The sequence below is a fragment of the Centroberyx gerrardi genome, chromosome 18 (assembly GCF_048128805.1).
Source record: "Centroberyx gerrardi isolate f3 chromosome 18, fCenGer3.hap1.cur.20231027, whole genome shotgun sequence".
Lineage (NCBI taxonomy): Eukaryota > Metazoa > Chordata > Actinopteri > Beryciformes > Berycidae > Centroberyx > Centroberyx gerrardi.
The window spans coordinates 6173515-6194080 of NC_136014.1; the positions used below are offsets into that span (position 1 = coordinate 6173515).

The following is a 20566-nucleotide window of genomic DNA, read 5'->3' on the forward strand; positions in this document are numbered from 1 at the left end:
AAATGTAGTGCCATATCCATCTTTGCCAGCCATTTTGACATTTTTCTATTTCTTGGATGAGACACCATTATGCCTCTATAAGTTAGAGAACCGTGGGTGTGAAGTGGCACTGCTGTGGGTTCATGTGGGGGTGAAGGGCAATGAAATGGAGGATGAAATTGCAAAATCTACACTAAAAAGAGAAAGGGTGGAGCTGAATGTATTATGGCAGATTAAAGTGTTGCAGTGTTATTAGGGAGAGGCTTGAGAAGGAATGGCAGGGTGAATGGAACAAAGAGGAAACAGGAAGACAGTATTTTACAATCCAAAAGTCTGTTACGTGAGAAGTATTTATATGAGCAGATACTGGTTGAGGAAGTAGCTAAATTAGCTGTTTCCGTTTCTTTTGAAACTCTGCCAAGTCAAAGTAATAATTATCAGTTAACTGGAAGAAGAGTCTTGTTTTATATCCGCGGGTATAGGTATGTAAAGAGCATATAAATTATCTATTTTGACCGCTAGTTGGCAGTAATACACCTGGAAGTGTCCAAGCTGCCGAAAATCTAAAGGAAGAAGACAAATTCAATGAAGAAGTACAGGGCGGAAGCAGACCTTTGCAGAGAGCATGAATACACGACATTGACCTACCGTAAGTAAATATCAATGCAGTCTAATAAAGACAAACTTTTAGCAAGACTCCTGTTTATCTGAGTATTATGTATAGACTGTAAAAGTGCCTGCATTGATGTGTGGAACCCACAGACAGGGGATGATAAAAATTGGATACTGTCTCAGTGTAACTTGCTCAAAACGAAAATTAACCTGACATAGGATTAATTCAGTTACTGCTAACGTTACTCTACGTTACTTAACATTTTTAACAGCTTTTTCTATAAATTCCAGACACTAGCCCCGATTCGTACGAGATAATTTAAAGCCAATTTCATAAAAGAAAATGACACTCTCCCTGCTAGTCAAAGGTCCATATCATAGCGAATGAAACATGATGCAAGACATTTTACGGATCTTTGGGGTCTTCTTGTAAGTTCGGCATGTAGAAGAACCATCAAGCAGCGCTTTATTTTAGTAAAATGTCAGCTTTTCAAAACGGTTGGCCCTGCTCGTTACCGACCTCCACAGTGTATTTTGATGGAAGACGTTTGTGGGAATGACAGGCGAACCAACTTTAATGCTGACTTTTTATTTAAGTGGTGTATTGGATGTATGCCGAATTTTACAGTTGACCCTAACGGTTCGTAAAATGTCTTAAGTTTGTACGAAATATGTACCTTTGCCGATAAGCAAGGCAACATTTAACTGTAGGATTTTTGAATGGACGCTGGCGTGAAGTTCTCTCTTGGTTTTATCCTTTTGTAGTGCTAACAGCGAGCTTTAAACCTGAATACGTGACCAGTGAAATGAAATGGAATCGTATCTAGGCTCTGCCCAACCTTTTTGTATCAATTCCAGATGCAAGACCTATTTATCTAGTACAGCTTTCAGTCTGCACCAGCACCTACTGCACCACCTATTCCTTTCTATTCATTTGCTTCCCTGCAGTCTGTCATTCAACCTTTGCCCTGCTGTTGTCTTGAACCTCTCATATCCACTTCAGTGTTTCCCCTCACTGCTGGAAAGCTGCCCCAAAATGAAGAAGAAGAAAAAAAAAAAGGTTCAAACAGACTGAAACTTTGACCTTGTTGCTCAACCCACACAAAAATAATGATTGCAATTAGCACATTTTTTCCATGAAGCATGATGTAAATACTCAAATTAGTGCTATTTTTACACTGCAGCACCCACTGTAACTAATCCTGGAATAGGACCAGGGGCAAACCCGGGTCTAATGTCGCATTCACGTTTTATCAGACGAAGTGGAAGAACAGGGTGCCATCTCGTCATGTGTTTAACTCATTTGGGCTTTCTGCTGAAATGCATTTGTTTTTATGTACCAATAAAGAAAGCTTTTTTTTTTTTAAGAACATCCGTCTGCCTTTAAGAGCAGCTGAATTTGTTCTTCCATCCAATGTTAAAAAGACATGGACTTTTTCAGTCTTGCACTGTGTGAATAAACAAAGTCCTTCCTCATAGAAATGGCAATGAAGCTGGTTGTGGGAGCTAGTCAGTGAGAACTGTGTAGGATGGCTGCATGACCTTCACAGTTTCACAGTTTTCTATTTTAAAGTGCAAGCCAGATACTATTAAAGTAATTTTAGTTTGATTTGAAGGTTTTCCTAGGGACCCAATTTTCATATCAGGGGACCCCACATGGTGTCCCTGTTGTAACCCAGTTCCGTGTGATTCAATGCAGTATCTTGGCATGGGGAATATTTAAAGCAATATTCCACTGCTGTTGAATATGTTCACAAATGTGTTCAATGTCAGTTTTCAGGCTATTTTTGTGGCCTCATTCAAATTAATTGGAAGTAAAAATCTAAACGCTACAAACTCGTCCAGCTGCATCCGATCTTGGTGATTAGTGATTAGTTTATATTCTGCCAAATAACCCCCTTGTTAAAACTCTATTATTGCTTTAAACAGTGTTTGCAGCTCAGTCGTCCTCTCTCTTTCTGTCCAGGATATGTCTGCAGGTTGCCTGAGGTGGGTGCTAAGCCATGCAGTAAGGACTGTGTGTGGTGGTAGTCCTGGCTATCGGACACCAGCATCAAGGGTTCTCATATGCAGTGAGAGATCGAACGACGTCACCCTCTCCTGGAGATGGTCTCTGTTCTCCACAACAGCAGATGACTCTGGACAGAGTCCTGAGCCCAAGAAAAAAAAGCAGGATCCCCGGGCTCGCGCTACAATCAGCAGCGTCGGCCGCAAGATCCAGTCGCGCCACCTGCAGGTGATAAGCGAGACGGGCGAGAACCTGGGCACCATGCACCGCGCGGACGTCATCAGACTCATGGACGAGCAGGGCCTCAAACTGGTGCTTCTCAGTGAACACAAAGATCCTCCCGTCTACCGCCTGATGAGCGGCAAACAGATTCACGAAGAACAGCTGAAGCTGCGCGAGAAGCAGAAAGCCAAGGCAGGTATGTATTTTCCTACCAGGGACCCCGGGCTTCGTACCACAAGGCGAGGATTTTGTGCTTGGAACCAAATCTGAGCAGAGTCCGAACACATTCCAGTCTTGAAAAGGTAGACTCTGTGTCTGATGAAGAGCACCGCGCTCGAAACCTCAACTGTCTAGGTGTTAATAAATGTATGCACCTTGGGAGCAGCTTTCAGTGCGCAGACTCTACTTTTGTTCCATAAAACCAGATCTGAGCCAAAGTCGCTCCCAAGGAATATACATTAATTAACACCTAGACAAGTGAGGTTTCTTCTGCCTCACCTGTCAAGGTGTTAATTAATGTATACACCATGGGAGCAGCTTTGAGTATGCGGATGCTACTTTGGTTCCATAAAATCGGATCTGAGCCAAAGTTGTGATTTCTAAAAAAAGTATCTTGATGCCAAAGTCTGTGGATGACACTGATTTGCTATATCATCAAATGCTCAAACTAATTTCTCAAACTATTAACTAACTAATCATTTCTTCATATAAGGCCCTATGACTCTGTAGAGACGTTACCATGTAACACAGCAATTTGATTCCGTGAAGATATCAACAGATGCTACTGAGGCACTCCCAACAGCAAACGCACACTGACAACATAACCTAGCATGTGAAATTGGACTGTCCTCTCTCCTCAGCCCCTGTGCAGGTGAAGGAGCTCACCTTTTCTTCTGATATCGCTCCCCACGACCTTACAACCAAGCTGAAACAAGTCCAGAGCTGGCTAGACAAGAAGCACCACGTACGGATTACTCTGCGATCAAGACGCGGGGAAACCACACTCTCCCCGGTGAGCTTGCAAACGCTTGCAAAGTCGGGTAGTCAACAGACCAAAAGATGTGTTATGCAACCTAATATGGGTTTGAGAACTTAGCTGTTTTCCTGAAGTAGACAGAATACATCTAGAGCACGTACAAAAAAACTTTCACCTGAAGATCAGTGTATTTGGACATGCTAAAGTGAAACATCAATCTTGTTAAAAAACTGATTATGCATACAGTATATGACCTTTATGAATATTTGTATTTTTTGTAGAAATCTGCTTGTTGCTCCTGCTAGTAGTTCAAAATTGTGTACATGTTGTATCACATGTGGGAGTTACCAGCCATTCCTCCCACTGGGCCTGAAATTGGTACATTAGCTCCTGATAAGAGATGGATAGATATTTGGATAGTTATTTCAGGAGTTCACTCTTGCTTTAGAGACCCTCACATGCCACCATGGTAAATTTAAAATGAAAGTGATAATCCTCTAGCCGTTTGTTTTTGGATTTTGTCTCCATCGTTGGTGCTCAGCGCTCATTGCTGTGGTGTTTCTGCGCTGCACTTCCCAGAGATCACTGGTCAATCAAACAGTGTGGGCGGAGCTTGGATTTTCTGTTGATTAAGTTTGAGTTTCTGTAGGTGGCGCTCTTGTCTTGTCTGTTCAGCCATGGTGGCTACCACTGCTCATGCTAACTACCCAGTTCTTCTTCTGTTTATTACAAACAAACCGGACACTTAAAACGCATCACTTCCTGTGCGGCAGAGGATTTTTCCCAGGAAAGACCTACCAGACACTGGGTGTTTAGAACAGCAAATATAAAAGCTTTCATGAACTGGATATAGGTTCAGTCACTATTGAGTTCTATCTATCCTCAATAGAGAGTAGCAAAATGGACAGTTATTTACATGAAAATGTAGTGGATTATTACTTCAATTTATAATCAGGGTGTTTTGCCTGCTGGCTCTGTTGTAAATATCCAGTGTATCAGTTTCAGACCCAGTTGGAGGAATAGCTTTTGAAGTCTTCAACAGGTCAGATGTGTCGCTCCACTCCTGCTCGTCCCTCACCTTTTCTTTATGCCATCTCCCAAACTGCCCTGTTAAATCTGGCTTAAATGACAAAGAGGGTGAAGACCAGCAAATTGTGGCATCACCGCTTCATGATCATACATAGGACATGTCATCCTTAAAAATGCATAGAAAATGTTAAACTTTTGTATTTTATTCCACAGGACACGACTCTGGAGCAGATGGTGCAACAAATCGAGGTAATGGTGGGATTCGTTTCCAAGCCGAAAGTCATACGTGACGGTCAAGCAGCTATGTGTATACTCCGTCCACCTTCAGCAAAGGAACTGTCGCAAAAGGGGCAAAATAAGCCTTCGGCAGTGCAGTCCAGCGATTCCGGCTCACAGCCCAGCACATCCCCTGTTAGCTCCATACACGTAACAGAAGGCTCTATGCAGTAATGAGCTGATGGACAGAAATCATTTTTCAGCTTCTGTGTGCGTTCCAAAACAACAAACTGAAGTCCGTGCCCAAATGTCATAGATGTTTGGTGGGAATTCCTTCATTAGGCTGTACTCTGTAATAAGGTAATTAACAAGGGCATGATTGATTGCTAAAGCTGGGTGCATAATAAGGATACATCTAGTAAGAGGGATACCATAAGGACCCAGCTTGACCTTCCTTTGTTCAGATGCACACTGGGAAATGGATACTTCATTCTAAGTTATTGTATGGATTTTTACAGAAGGGAAACAACTAACACAATTTTTCTCCGTGCTTGTCTAATGATGCCAAAGTTGCCAAGTAGTTCATATGGAGCTAATGAAAGAGTTATATTGTCTCACCAGTTTCTTTCCGTTCTGGATCATGGACAAAACTGGCGCTGTTGACTTAGCTGTGAAAAACAAAGATGCCAGGGTTTCCACGGGCATTGAAAATCCTTGAAAGTTTTGGGATTCGAGAGAAATAAAATCTTTTTGAAAATGAATGGATGGCCTTGAAAGTACTTCATTTCTTTTTTATTACAGTATAACACCAAATTCATCAATATGCCTCATCTCTCTGGCCCTCTCTGTCCTAGAATCAACACAGGAAAGCCCTTTGTGTTCATATAGCAGTAGTTTTAAAATGAATGATTTTTTACTACGTTTTTTTTCACTTGATAGGATCATGAGTAAAGAATGAGGTTTATATTGTGTCAAATTTTGACCAATGTCATGTCTTCCCCAAATTTGAGTCCTGGAATTTCACCAAAGAAGACCTTGAAAGTCTTTGAAAAGTCATTGAATTTGATCCAACTGAGTGTGGGAACACTGAGATGCTCAAGTTTAATAATGGACCCTGCTGTTTTGCATTATCTTTCAATAAAAGAACAGATTTTTCCTTAACTGCCACATAATGGGAGTTCTGTACAGCAAATGCATTGTAATGCGTAGCTCATCATCATCATAGCTCATATTCTGCCACTGGTTCAAAACATGACACTAAATCGCGTTCAGAGGTTTAATATCAGTAAGTAGTTGGAGGGAAATGCAGTGCCAAGAAACCCGTGAACAAATATCTCTATACATAATATGATAATTGGACAATCGGATCAAAATTTGACATGTACATATCTCTCCTAAAGGCAGAACCCAGACATCAAACACTTCAGACGCATGTAAAACAGCCACATCATGGGCAGTAGGGGCGTGGCTTACCTCTTTTAAATGATTATTAGTTTCTATGTGTTTTGTAATCTACTTGTGTGCACTGATGATGAATGTGTGCTTATTTTTGCTGTGACATGAATTTCTCTCTGGCATTACTCCCATGTCATATCGTCTCATCCCATCTCATCTCTTTGTTCTTTCTAGTTTCCAGTTCAGTTGTATGGGAAATGTGGGCCTCATCTGGCAGCTTTCAAAGGCCCAAGAGTACAAAATGTGATGCCAGAGTTTGCTAGAGATTTTACTCTTTGCTAAACCAGGAGTTCACTTGCCTTTTCTGTTCAGGGTACTGAGCTTGATCATTCTGGTTGAGTGAAAAAATAGTTTTTTATATTTGTCATCCAGTCTCATCCTTTATCTGTAATTTACGTTAGGTCGATATCATGATCACACATAATTTTGATTCAAAATAAGACAAAACAAGTCACGTATTTTCCCTGGCTTTGCAAAAGAAAAAATCAAATGACAGGACAGTCGTGCATTAATCTGTGTCTGAAAATGTCACAGGTTTTCTGGAAATGAAAGTTGAAGTGCTGCTCGCACCGGTGAGAGTTCAGTTCCTCATTTCTGAACACGAGTCAAGGAAGCTACACGATGGAGCCAAAAACACAACACAGCTTTGATCCCCTGATCCCCCTGATAGTGACAGCATGAGGGAAGGCAAAATACAGGCTACAGTTTGGCTTGGAGTCCGTCCGCCGAGGCTGTGGCCGCATCTCCGCTCTGAGAATTAATTATAGTACGAAACCGGCTGCAGAAGGCGTGGAGAAGGCATTGGACGCACTCTAACACGCTTCGACTGTGAACACCATCTGCAGGCAAAGCTGTGCACACTGACACGGGAGTCCAGACGGAACGACAGTCTTCATTTCAGAAACCCTTCACTTCAAAGAATTCGGTTACAGAAAACCGTACATTTGCCGAGACGAACGTTTCAACTATGGTTCTTCGATAAGACATCGCTGTCCAGAAGCTTTGCCTCGGTGAACTCTCAGAACTCTTCAGAGAGAAAATATTCTGAGGAGTTTGTGGAGAAGGTGGAATATTGGCTTGGTGAAGTTGGCCTGTTGCTGTGTGTGAATTGCAACACCTCTCACAGGACCAAAAACCACCATGTTGGAACATTCCCAGTCAATCTGCAAAGGATATTGCATGGGGCTTTCATCCTTAGGGAACACTATAACCAAAGATTAGCTTAAAAGAAGATATGGTACATCTTGTTCAGCCTGTGAGAATATGCGAGGATAACAATTCTGATAAAAAGGACCCTCCAGATTCCGTTGTAATACACTGGAAATCATACTGCGTCCTAAACCTACAGTACTTGTGAAATGACATCATGCCCTTTTGCATAGAACAGGCCCTTTTCACAAACATAAAAGCCAACTTTCCGTCGCCCATTACTCTGTGATTACTTATTTTGTTTCAACATAATGTATAACACAATACAGGTGTTGTCATTAACATATCTTTCTGTTTCTGTTGTCAGACTGTGCAAATCTGTGATCAAGGGTCACAAAATGCTAACTGGCTAACCAAGGTAACACAGTCATTTCTGTACTGTTAGCATTTTGTGACCCTCGATCAAATCACTTTTTTTTTTATAGTTGTGCAGTCGTCTGACAACAGAAACAGGAAGATATGTCAGTGACAACACCTGTATTTTGTCATATGCTATATTGAAACACAAAATAAGTGATCACAGACAGAGTTATGGGCGACAGAAAGTTGGCTTTTTAACATTGCTGGCAATGGTGAGAACCGATCTATACCCCACAGCGACGAAGCGGAAGTACGTCAGCCATGTTTGTGAAAAGGGTCTATTTTACATAACATAACTTCTAATCAGTAAAATTATCATATAAGGCACTTGATATGCATAATCCCATTTTATTGGAAGGGTCAACTGTGCTAGTTGACATTTGCTGTATGTTGTATGTGTGAGAGTGAGTGACAAAGTGTTTATGGACCGAGACAAAAGGACAGACAGACAAACACCGGTGGAGAGAGGTTTCAGATACGATGAAGCTATCAGTCGAACTCATGGAAAACCAGCACGCATCTTTCTCTCCTTTATTCGAGATTTATTTTCATGTTTTTGGTAAAAAAAAAATTAAAATAAAAGCAAATTTGGCGTACAGATACATTCACTTGTCACAGATAAATGTGTTTGCTTGACTTAAGTGCCAGTTCCGCACCCTTTAGGGTCTAACAACACCTTCCTCTGACAGCAGAGATACTGTCTTGGAACTTTTTAAACTAGAGTCTTTCTATACATATAAAAGAAACCAATGGAGATAGAACTTAAAAAAAAATAAAAAAAAAATAAACATAAAACCACTGTAAGGCCCGAAAAAATAAAATCTCTCCTAGATTACGTTAGAAAAAAATATGAGAACAAAAGCAGCTGAACTAGCATGCATGCACAACATTTGTCAATAAGCCTCGAGTACTTTGTAGGAGGAGAAGGGTTTGACAAAGTGGTAGTCCAGGTTGCCGCAGTGTGGACACTGCTGGACGTTGCTGTATTCCGAGAAGTACTGCATCCCCACCCGAACGTCCACCACTGGCTTACCGCAGTGCTTACAGTTAAGACGAGCCTGAGGACACACAGGGGAGAGAGGTGGCTTCATTGGTCTGCATTGAATATCCATTACAGGAGGTTCCATTAAAGCTGCACTAGGCAAGATTTTGATGTAAAGATACACCTGTGTTATCGGTGTAAAATCACAAATTTGGGCTGCAACAGAGAAAAGCGTCCTATCCCTACTAATTGAGACCCTGTAGATTCACCCTATAAGCCAAATTAAATTCTGGTGGCAGGTATGGTGACCGGCTCCAACCAGTGACAAATCGAAATGAAATGAAAAATGACTTTTCCACCTTGTTAGCAAATTTTTCATGCCATAATATACACCTATTTAACCCTAAAAAATGTATTGTATTTTTATATCAAAATTACTTTGCAGGGGTGCAAGATGGCTCACCGATTGACAACACGGTTACAGACCCAGGAACGGAAACGACTACGAACAAGGAGAGCACGGCACATGAGACAACCACAACAGCAGCAGGACACAAGCTTCAGGTGTGCATTTGTGGTTGGGAGAAAGTAACATCGGCAATGGGTTTGAAGATCCACCAAGGTAAGAAAAGGTGCTTGAGAGAGCAGAGACAGGGGCCTCGCATTGACCAGTACTTCTTACGAAGCAGCCAGTCAACTCAGTCGAGTGAAGCACAGCGACGGGACACAAACCAAAGTTCGCAGAGCATGAGCACCCCTGTCGCTGAGGAGGTTAATACAAGCACAGAAATGCCGGTGGAGGGACCCACCCAACCACAGAGACCTCCAATGGAGAAAAAGATCAAAGGGCACAGAACTCGTGTGAAGTGGCCCAAAGCTGTTGAAAAGAAAGAGTGTGAAACAATCAACAATCACCAATGACAAAAATCCTGGAGCAGCAAGTGGGCACAGCAGAGGAAAAGCTTGAAAGGATGGGCGACATTATCTACCACTATGGAGAAGAGTGCTTTGGAGTGAGCAAAAGGAAAAGTGGAAAGGCATTACCAACGCCAGCCAAGTCCAGGAGGCAGCAAGAGATCGAGAGACTTATCAGAGAGAGGAGACAGATGAAAAAGCAATGGAAGAAAGCCTCTGATGCAGAAAGAGAAGGCTTCATACTACTCCAAGCGGACATCAAGAGCCGGCTGGCAACTTTGCAAAGAGCAGAGAACTTAAGGAAACTTTGCAGGAAGAAGGAACACACAAGAACATGGCTCTATAAAGACCCCTTCAAGTTTGTCAAAGACCTCTTCGCTAAGGAAAAAAGTGGAACCTTGAAAACATCAAAGCAGGAACTGGAAGAACACCTGGAAAAGGTCCACCACGACACGAAGAGGCATGAGCAGATAATCATCCCACGTGACATCCTGCCAATTCAACCTCTTGAATTCCACCTGGACACTGGCCCTCCGAAATGGAAAGAAGTAGAGAACGCAGTCCGGCGAGCAAGAGCAGCATCGGCTCCTGGGCCTAATGGAGTACCATATAAGCTCTACAAGAACGCACCGGATGTCCTACGCTTTCTTTGGAGGCTCATTATTCAAATGTTTTTATTGAATTTTTCCAGACAGAAAAAACACATAACATAAACCACTCTTCCCACATGAAGACACATCACTAAATACACTAATCAAACCAGAAAATAAACAAGACCAGACAATAACAATAACAGACGATGCCTACTTCATAAGGTTCACATCATAACCCCATTGTGGAAATCTTTGGAGGCTCATGAGGATAGCGTGGCAGAAGCAAGTAATACCCAAGGCGTGGCGAAGGGCTGGCGGCGTGCTAATTCTGAAAGAAAAGGATGCATCAGACATTAGTCAATTCCGGCCAATCTGCCTTCTGAACGTTGCGGGAAAAATAGGCCGGATTTGGTACTCTGGTCCCCTTCACTGAAGATTTCTTACATCATAGAGCTCACAGTCCCGTGGGAGGGCTCGGTCGAGGAGGCCTATGAGCGTAAGAAACTACGCTACGCAGAGCTGGCAGCAGAAGCAAAACAGCGTGGCTGGAATACCAAAGTCTATCCGGTTGAAGTGGGATGCAGAGGATTTGTGGCTTCTTCTACCATCAGACTGCTGAAGGAACTAGGAATCCACGGACAGGCTCTGCGGCAGACCATCAGATCAGTCTCAGAGGCGGCTGAAAGAAGCAGCCAGTGGATATGGCTCAAGCGGAAGGACCCTTGCTGGGCTCCAAGAACATCAATATAACATCAAGAGATCAGGAAAACAGAACAGGGGGTGGTTCTGCGACGCCAGAATCCACCGTTGAGTCCTCTGGAGATGTAGTGGGCTAATCAACGAAATGTTGAGGATGGAGGGTGCCCACTTGAGAACCCCCACCTGTCTACCGTCTGCCACTCCCAGCAACAAGGCGAATCTGTAAGTGCTCACCACCTATTGGCACAAGGGATAGTTTAACATCACGTCCTGTGTTTTTTTTTATTCTACTTCCTGGAATACAGAGTATCTTTAATGGTGACCTCATGGTGTACCAGTAGGCATAAATAAAAATTACAACCAATGAAACCATTACAGATTTTTGAACAATCCCGCCCCTCCCATCAAATAAAACTGCCTTTCTCTCCCTAATTGATATCTCATTGAATATCAGTTGTTAATGATCCCTCCGAGTGTTATATCCCGCCCCAATATCTTGTTTCAACAGTAAATGCATCAAATTAAGGAAGCAAGATGCTCTCAAAATGCCATGTCATTGTGACTTTAAACTGTCTCTAACAGCAATGAGCAGCGCTCCGTCCAGAGAAAGGACTGGACTCACCAACGATGGCTGAACCTCTTCACTACCTCCACCCCCACCACACACTACGAAAACAACATTTAGGTTCGAGGGCAGTGACGTCCATCCAAAATCCACTTATCTCCCGCTGCCACTTGAGACCACCAAAGTGTGAAATTGCCTAGTGCAGCTTTAATTGATCATAATTACTCACAGAATTCTCACAATAAACCTTCACCACTCACAACAAAACCAACTTGGCTGGACGTGTTTCAAAAAAAGGAAAAGGATTTCAAGAATTAGAACTGTGAAATTTCATTTTGTTACCAAACTGGTAATGTCTGTCAAACATGCTACATTGAAGCTAGTCTACGGAATGTAAGCCCCTCACCAGTGTTGGGTGATTACAACATTAATTTTTGTAAGCGAACATCAGCATTGTTTTTGGTTTCCCTGATTATTGACTTATTCTGATTTTTGAAGGACACAATCACCAATGTTGGGGGAGTGTAATGGAAAAGTAGTGTGACAAATTACTGCTCTCTGGGATTCATATGTAAAGTAATAATCTAACTTTTTTTTAGTAACGAGCCCAACACCAGAATTCATTGGCGCTGGCATCTACCTGGCAACACGGTGAAGCAGCCAGTATGTCGTAAGTGTACATGGTGCCCAGTTGGTGCCAGCTGCCGTCCCAGCGTGACTTGCACTTGATGCAGACAATCTTGTGGACGCCCTCTAGACAGTCCACGCAGATGGCGTACAGGTGCATCAGCCTGCCTGTTGGAAATGAAGTGAGTTAGTTAATGAAGTCACTCTGTAAATAATTAGTCCATTTGTCTTCACCATTTCAAGGTTTCTAGCAGACAAACCTCTGCTAACTAGCCTTAGAAACAGAAGCAACAGCCACATTGAGAAAAAAGAATGTAATCAAACTCCACTTTTTAACTGTAGAGCATGATTCAACCGATTCGCCTCAATCTACATCTATATTCAGCCTGGCACAAAAGCATGAAAAACGGAATTAGGCCTAATGAATAATCCTTTGATTCTGATGCATATCACTGGCCATACATATCAAAGCTTGCGGACCCGCAGATCAAAGGAGCATCGCTCGGCCGCAGTCCTAATTCACATTCATGTTGTGGCGTGAACAGTCGAAAACCTTTTATGTCCAAATACAGAGGATGGACTGGGCCTATTGATGGATTAACCAGGGGCGATTTGTCTTCACAGAAAGGAAAGCTAACACAGTTTGAAGCTTTTAGCTAGAGAATGCTATATAATTGAGCAAAATAACATATTTATGATTAATCTGCCATGATTAAATATGGAACACAGCTTTTTATCCCCACCAGCAGCAAACCTGGTTGTCGGTGCGTCGGAGATCAGAGCTCGACAACAGCACATGTGTTTTTGCTGCTTTACAGATTGAACGCTGCCCTTAAATGCTTTGCGATATTTGCGAAAAACAAATCAAATGCCGCGATCCACATGAAACCCGGTCTGACCTTGAAGGTGGCAGGGGACGTCGTACTCGATCTCGTCGTGGCGCGAAGGGCTGAGGAACAGCGTCCCGTCTACCAGGGGGAACTGCTCAAAAACCGGCAGCGCCCGGTGACACAGGGCGCAGTTGACCACGTTGCGCTGGCTAGCGCTGAGGGCTGACAGGATAAACCTATAGGACGACATGGACAGCTACAGAGTATGGGCAAAATAATGGACACACCATCACAAAGTCCCCTACAGTGAAAGGTTCTGGTGTAAGGTGCTTTTTGGTGCAGGCACGCTTTAGAGGACTAGGTACGCTCTAAACATAATGAATCTGAGTCTTTATGATGATAGTGGTAAGTATTGGCTTTGTCCTCTATCAGGTGAGAGGACCAAAGTCACGTGAGAAAAAGCAAGGTTAGAGTCACGATCACTGAGGGAAGTTTCACAGCAATGCTTCCAATATTTTGCAAGTGTTGACTATTACTGATAAACAGTGTCAAAGTTCACCACATGATGCTACCTGGCATTGGTAACATTATCATATTAGCTAGATCACCTAATTTTTTATCATGACAGCTATACTACAGAACATTTTTAGATGTTGTATAAGTCAGTATCCACTGTGTTCTGGCTGCTGGCACTGAAAGCCAAGAGGATATAAAAAAAGATTATGGTCCTAATAACTGTTTCACCTATTGACAAGAATGAATTCTAGTCCAGAGCTGGTTGCTGGAAGTAGGAGCAATCAAGATCAAATTTAGCAATAAACCACAAGTGGCTGTGCTTTACAGTGATGTTAAACATCTTTGATTTTCAATCAATAATAGCTGAATTAATTATAGAAAATGGTTGCTAAGTGACACATAAAAAGCGGTATGAGTAGTGATTTTCAGTTATTGCGTTAATATTTAAATTAACTGTTATGCAGTTATGAGTGTGTGTTAATATATTATATCATTAATATTGAAATACACTGTTATGCAGTTATAGGTGTGTGTTTATATATTATGTTATATTATTAATATTTAAATTAACTTACACTTATTACACAGTTTTAGGCATGCATTTAAATATTACATCACTAATATTTATGTTATGTGGTCACAGGTGTGTGTTTATCAGGTATTTTACAATGAACATGACTCCATCAGAAATCAGAACTATCTGTTGTTATAACAGCACATCAACAATACCAGTTAAGACTACGTTACTATAACAATGTAAAACTGCTATTTCAACATTATATCAGCACCAACTGTATGACCATGCACAAGGGAACACATATCCCAGATGCCCTACCTGCGCAGCTCTTCTCCCTGACCTGCCTGGGCGTCGTCCTCCATGCGGACGTGGTACGTGTTGAGTTTATGGCGGGGGATGTGGGCGAGGAGCTCCGAGAGGTCCAGCCTCCTCAGGAACTGCACTGGGTGGGAGTGGGTGCCGTCGCCCGCGCCGCCGGGGCCGAGGCGGTGGGGGAGCGGGAGGGCGAAGGACAGCGGAAGAGGCAGAACGGAGCCGGGGTCGAGGTGGGAACCGCCGCCGATGCCGCCGGAGGCTCCCATGGAACAGCTCCGACCGAGGGCTCCCCCGGCCAGCAGGTGCTTCCTGTGAGTCTCCATGTGGACGGCCGACTTGAGGAACTCGCCCAGGTGACGGGACCCCCGCAGGCCTCCGCCTCCGCCTCCTGGTCCAAAGGCAGCAGTGGGGGAGAAGAAGGAGAAACCAGTGGGAGGGGACTGTCCTGGGGAATCGCACGGAGACTTCTGCGGAGGTCCCAGAGCGAACGGTCCTCCTGACGCGAGTCCTCCTGCTCCTGCTCTCTCGGAAGAGTTCTGACGGTCCACTGATTGCCTGCGAGGTAACTCCTGACTAGAGGCCCTGTGGGCAAGTTTACCTCCTCCTGTTGCTCCTCCGGGTGGCTTGCATTTCTTGGGCTCGTCACAAAGCCCCTCCCCGGGCCCCAAGCCTGCCGCGCTGGCCCCAGTCCTGCCCATGCTCCTCTCCGAGGGCTTCTTCTTGCGCTCGTCCTGCATGCGTTTGACCTGGTACCAGTCGGTGTCTTTCTTCAGGTGGCCCTGGCCGCAGCGGCAGGAGCAAAATCTGAAGGCCAGGTCGTAGCCCTTCTTGGTCCACATGTTCTGGCGGCACTGCTTCTCGTTCCAGGAGCGCGCGCGGCCGATGCAGTTGAACTGGACGAGGATGGAGCTCTCCCACTCGTAGAAACACTGCAGGTGCATCCAGTTGCCGTAGGGGCAGAGCTCGCTGTTGCAGAGCACCCGCTGGTAGTCGTCCTTCTCCAGGTCGATGGCCCGGCCCAGGCTGCACACGAGAGGCGTCGCACAAGGGGCTTCTGTATGAGAACACACAAGAAGGGACAATGTGGGTTCAGAAACTTCTAATTCATTGAAGGTGTGCAGATAATAGAGGGAAATCCAATATTGGAAACTTGAGAGAGCGTGAAAGAGACACAAAAAGACCCAGTTCAAATTCCTCTATGTCTAGATGTTGACTCCTAAATAGAGATTACGAAAATGTGACTTTTATGAGATCGCTTACACCTTAACAAGACTCAGCAATGTCACATTTACAAAGAGAGTGGTGTGACAATAACAACAGTGGATTAGACAAAGAATTGATTTCCCAGCTATGATAAAACCTGGACTAAAAATCTGTTTCCAGTGGAGACTGAAAAACGTTTCTTAGTCTTGAGCTATGCCTAATTGTTGCCTATGTCTAACAGCTGGGACCAGTCTGGCTGAGTTCTTTAAAATGTATGTACAATATTAGCACAGGTTACTTAAAGCCAAATTCTAGACAAGGTACCTGGGTGGATCTTTTGAAGATTTGAAGACATGGATGATTACCAATCGCAATTCACAAAACCTGCTACACATTATATGCTGTATTTGTGGACAGCTTTTGGCATTTTGCACTGTATCTTGAAGCCTTTTAGGACTTCAGGTTAGAATCTAACCATTTTTGCCAACACCCTCGGCTACTCTATCAGCCTACACTTGCTGAAACAAATTAAAACACATAACTGGGTTTTCTAGGGCACAGACGCAACTCAACTCATGTTCTCTATCTGAATAGGGGAGACTCCTTAAGCTTTATATCGGTGCATGTAGCACAGGCACTGCTGACTTCTGGAACAGCCACAGTCCCCACAGGCTTTCTAATCTTGCACTGTCCAAGTGGTCCTTATGGTTTAGGAGTTATTGATACAGGTGTAATAAACTAGAGAGAAATTTGAATGGTGGTGATCATTAGGATTAAAGGAACACACCAAGTTTTTGGGTGATCAGCCTGTCGCTAAACATTGTAAATCAAACATTATGAATCAAATAAAAGACAGTTAAACAAGTCAAATACATTCAATCATAATGTATGTATTACGATTGCATGTTATGCAGGATCACTCTCAACTCATTTTCATTTGTTGTTGTTGATATTCAGTATTGATACTATATAGCACTATGTGTAATCTCATATATGATAAAAACATGGAATTTCACAGAATTTCATTGAATTAAATTTATCTTACTGAAATTCCATTCCCTTCAGGCATGTGCAATAATTCATCATGACTACTGAAGCACACAAACATGGTAACATAATGTGTAGTCACAAATTTCCATACATTCTGGGTGGGGCATCATATCCCTAAGTACCTCAACAACACTGTAATTTAACTCTTTCTTTCCAACAGCGGCAGAAAGTTCCTCTGGCTCCATATCCTGGAGTTTTTAAAGTTTTAATTCCAGCCAATTGTGAAGTCTGGATGTGAATCAAACACCTCTGTTACATTACTGCCATACAGTCTCTACAAGGAGTAACTCACGGTTACACAGTGTGTGTGTGTGTGTGCGTGTGGTGATGGTTTCCTCCTTCCTTTTCCTGTACATTATCGGTGCTTTTCACACTGACAGCAATATACTTACAGTAGCACTTATAGGCCTCCGCATCATTCCACCGCCTAAAACTACTGAACTGCCACCTTCTGAGTTCAACTGCAACATGAAGTACAAGAGGGATGAAAAATGAAAGTAAAACAAAATTTTTTTTGGTAAACTTTAAATGCGTCTTGCTTAGAAATTGAAAGCGAGGAATAAATAATCTATAGTTTCTTAGTCCACCTGTAATGCATGCACTCCATCAGAATTTAGTGTTTGTGTGTATGTGTGTGTGTGTAAGGACAGGGTCATCTAAAAATAAAATACTCAATATTTTTGGCATAATGCAATAAACCCAAACATGGAGAATACAGCGGCTAAAAAAAAAAGACCTTTTGCACATTTTGTTGTGCTGCAAAATTAGATCAAATTACATTTACGTAGGATTTTGGATCATCCTTCCACCACTCTATATGAAAGTATACAGGCTGCACTTTTCAGTAGGTTTCTTCTGCTTAACTTCACTGACTTCCAATGATTAGCATTAGATTCTACTTTTATACATAGTGATGCATGGATGACAGTTAAATGTCATCCATTAGTGACATTGGTATTCAACACACAGCAAACACCTTACATCCCAAAATCCCATTCAAATGTAATGAAGGGACCCAGTGTAAGACTTACAAGAAAAGTCAACAGAAACAGAAAACATATTCATTATATTGTCTTATTATTACCTAAAGATGAAGAATGGATAATATATGTTGTGTTTTGTTTTTTTTTCCCCCAGTGAGACAATATAGCCCAAGTAAATGCATTTTGAGGTAAATTTGCACTACAAGAAAATGTGCAAAAAGTCAAGGAGGCTGAATAGTTTTTCTAGCCACTGTGAGTCTGAAGTTGAACTTGAGTGCGCAGACAAGCGGCGAGGTGTCAGTATTACCCTTGAGGAAGGCCACAACCACAAACTGTGGACAAGGTGCGCGTCAGGAAAAAGAGACAGGACAGCTTAGGCCTGCCCAGTACATATCAAATGTATCAGTGCTCGTGCATTAATGTAGATGTACAATCCGCCAGTAAGAAGGCCGATATTCAAAGTATTGCCTCACACTTGTGGGGTTAAAAGTTGCAGAAACATCATTCCCCAGCAGAAATGTTTTTATGTCTATTGGTAATATTAGCCCCGATACGCCTTGCTCTCTTTCGTACGAAAAGATCGTGACGCCTAACTCCATTCATAAATCTGGCCATTTAAAGTTTTCCTGCTTATCAGCAAATACATTCATACCTGGTGGAGCACGACCTGAGACCTTTTACGGAAAAATAGCAGCCACTCTTCAATTCGGCTTACATCCAATACACCGAGCGGCACTTATTTCAATAAAATTCCAACTTATATACTTGGTTTGCTTCTTGTTCCAATAATCTTCTTCAACCAAAACACACCGCGGTGGGCCGTAACAAACAGCATGAACCAATTCGAAAAATTGAGGTTTTAATGTGATAAAGTGCTGCTTGGCGGATCATCTACACGCCGGATTTACCACAAAACCCAGTCGATTCGTACAAGGCCTCAATTCGTGCTCGACCAGGCATGTATGTTTGCCGATAAGCGAGGCGACATTAAATTGACAGTTTTTGTGAACGAACTTTGGCCTCACTCCCTCTACATTCGAAAAAGAACTGAATGCATCAGGGAGTAGTGGCATTTGCAACGTCGCAATGCACACAGGTCCCAGTCGCACCGACAGCAGCGAGCTTTCCCTTGCACGAATCCGCTGCACCAGTAACTTCCTCGTCTATGTCTGTGTCCGTTACCGTCCTCTCTTACCACTTGTGCGCTCGTTTCGGGGTGCAGCCGTCGCCCCCGGTTGCGCCGCCGTGGCTGCGCCTCCTGTTGCGGCCGCACTGGCTCCATTTTCCTGCTCATCTCCGCTGCTGTTGGTGCGTTTGCTTTTCTTCCCCTTGCTGCTCTTCTGGTTGGGCATTTTACAGGATCCAGATGTCAATATTATTTACAACCTCTATCGACGACTGCTGTCAAGGTCTGACATTTCTGTGGCTTCCATTTCTGCGGTGGACTCTGCTGTTTCGCTGTGTTTTCTCTTTACGGTGCTGGAGGTGTTGCTGTTGTTAGTCTCCTCATGGATGACAAGCCAGGTTATCTGCAGCTCTGACAGCAGCTAGCTATAAGGTCTATAACCTATAGGAAAGAAGGCGTGTCCGTCTCTTGTTTTGATTCCTGCTCTGCTGTTTTCTTCCACCCCCGTGACGTCACGGCGACCCCGCCCCCCGGCCCTGGCTATCAACTTATTACAGTGCTGCATTCAGGTCCTATGGGAAAGCTGGTAGATACGAGCTTCCTACTTGAAAATACTATTTATTAATTTTTTTATTAGTTTTTATTTCACAGGACAGTATACATTACTAAACACGTCTTTAAATCTGCCAAAGTTTCTGTCCGTTATCCTTGACCAGATGACATCAATGGCTACCTATATTAAAGGGGCATGAAGTAAGTTATGACTTTTATTGACGTCTATGGATTGCTACATCGACAGGTCTGTGACAAAGCTTATGGTGGCCTGACAAGAATAAGTAAAGTCACATTTTCACAATAGAGCAAGTAAGCTATAATTAGAGCAGTGATCTAACAGAAACGTGTAATGAAGAAGTAATACATCGTGATGCACAATACTGCTTGGTTATTTGCTGTTTTGGGCTAGAAAATGAAAAGCATTTGAAATTTGTTACTACATCACTATACTACTGCTAACATTACTTTTCCATTATTCATCCTCTTACCTTCAAAAATTGGGATAATTGCATTGCCCGTGTGCTTCTATGTGAATGATCATGGAAACCAAACAGCTGTGCTATCCAGTGTTCTTGCTTGATGAAATCAGAGTAGTAAGGAAACCTGCATCCAGAATAAGCAAACTTTTTTCCATATTGCATCTAGGCTAGGAGTGTGAGAGGACGATGACGGAATGATCTATTCTTTTCAAATACAACAAATATTCATAAAATTCATAGTTTTCATCACATAAATCATTTTGTGATCACAGGTGTTAAAATGCCATGGCAGGATTTTGCATTTGTGGTTGACATGGCAATATTTTGGTTTGCTGTTAAGCTGAACTCAAATGCAGCACTCACTAAATGGATGCGTGTTAAGTGTGAAAAAGCTGATCAGGAGGACAGAACAGTTAAATCATGGTGTCTTGATGGATTCAAAAGAGTTCAATCACGTGAACACTCTTTGTTACAGACTTTCCCACAGGACTTGAACGCAGCACCAGGCTCAGAGGGGAGAAGGGAGTCCCAGGCATGCAGGGCCA

General features: G+C 42.9%; 2 protein-coding genes across 2 annotated transcripts; one reads left to right on the forward strand and one right to left on the reverse strand.

Annotated features, from left to right (window-relative positions):
• The first annotated feature begins 558 nt into the window (after window positions 1-558).
• mtif3 (mitochondrial translational initiation factor 3) lies at window positions 559-5803 on the forward strand. Its single transcript, XM_071921351.2, has 4 exons — window positions 559-628; window positions 2558-3017; window positions 3682-3833; window positions 5040-5803. Exons 2-4 carry the CDS (start codon window positions 2561-2563, stop codon window positions 5274-5276), a joined length of 846 nt encoding a protein of 281 aa, XP_071777452.1. The 5' UTR covers window positions 559-628; window positions 2558-2560; the 3' UTR covers window positions 5277-5803.
• A 2784-nt stretch (window positions 5804-8587) lies between these two features.
• Window positions 8588-19416, reverse strand: heca (hdc homolog, cell cycle regulator). The gene is made up of 5 exons (XM_078290109.1): window positions 19057-19416; window positions 14629-15679; window positions 13347-13513; window positions 12461-12615; window positions 8588-9124 (listed from the first exon to the last, which is right to left on the reverse strand). Exons 1-5 carry the CDS (start codon window positions 19211-19213, stop codon window positions 8960-8962), a joined length of 1695 nt encoding a protein of 564 aa, XP_078146235.1. The 5' UTR covers window positions 19214-19416; the 3' UTR covers window positions 8588-8959.
• Between the last annotated feature and the right edge of the window lie 1150 nt (window positions 19417-20566).

Bases quoted from the DNA above. Each gene is read 5' to 3' on its own strand.
- mtif3 (XM_071921351.2), top strand. From the start codon at position 2,561: ATGTCTGCAGGTTGCCTGAGGTGGGTGCTAAGCCATGCAGTAAGGACT. The intron at 3,018-3,681 runs GTATGTATTTTC...CTCTCTCCTCAG, and splicing joins GAAGCAGAAAGCCAAGGCAG to CCCCTGTGCAGGTGAAGGAG. The intron at 3,834-5,039 runs GTGAGCTTGCAA...TTTATTCCACAG, and splicing joins GGGAAACCACACTCTCCCCG to GACACGACTCTGGAGCAGAT.
- heca (XM_078290109.1), bottom strand. From the start codon at position 19,213: ATGCCCAACCAGAAGAGCAGCAAGGGGAAGAAAAGCAAACGCACCAAC. The intron at 15,680-19,056 runs GTAAGAGAGGAC...GTTCTCATACAG, and splicing joins CCGAAACGAGCGCACAAGTG to AAGCCCCTTGTGCGACGCCT. The intron at 9,125-12,460 runs GTAGATGCCAGC...GTGTGTCCTCAG, and splicing joins CTGCTTCACCGTGTTGCCAG to GCTCGTCTTAACTGTAAGCA.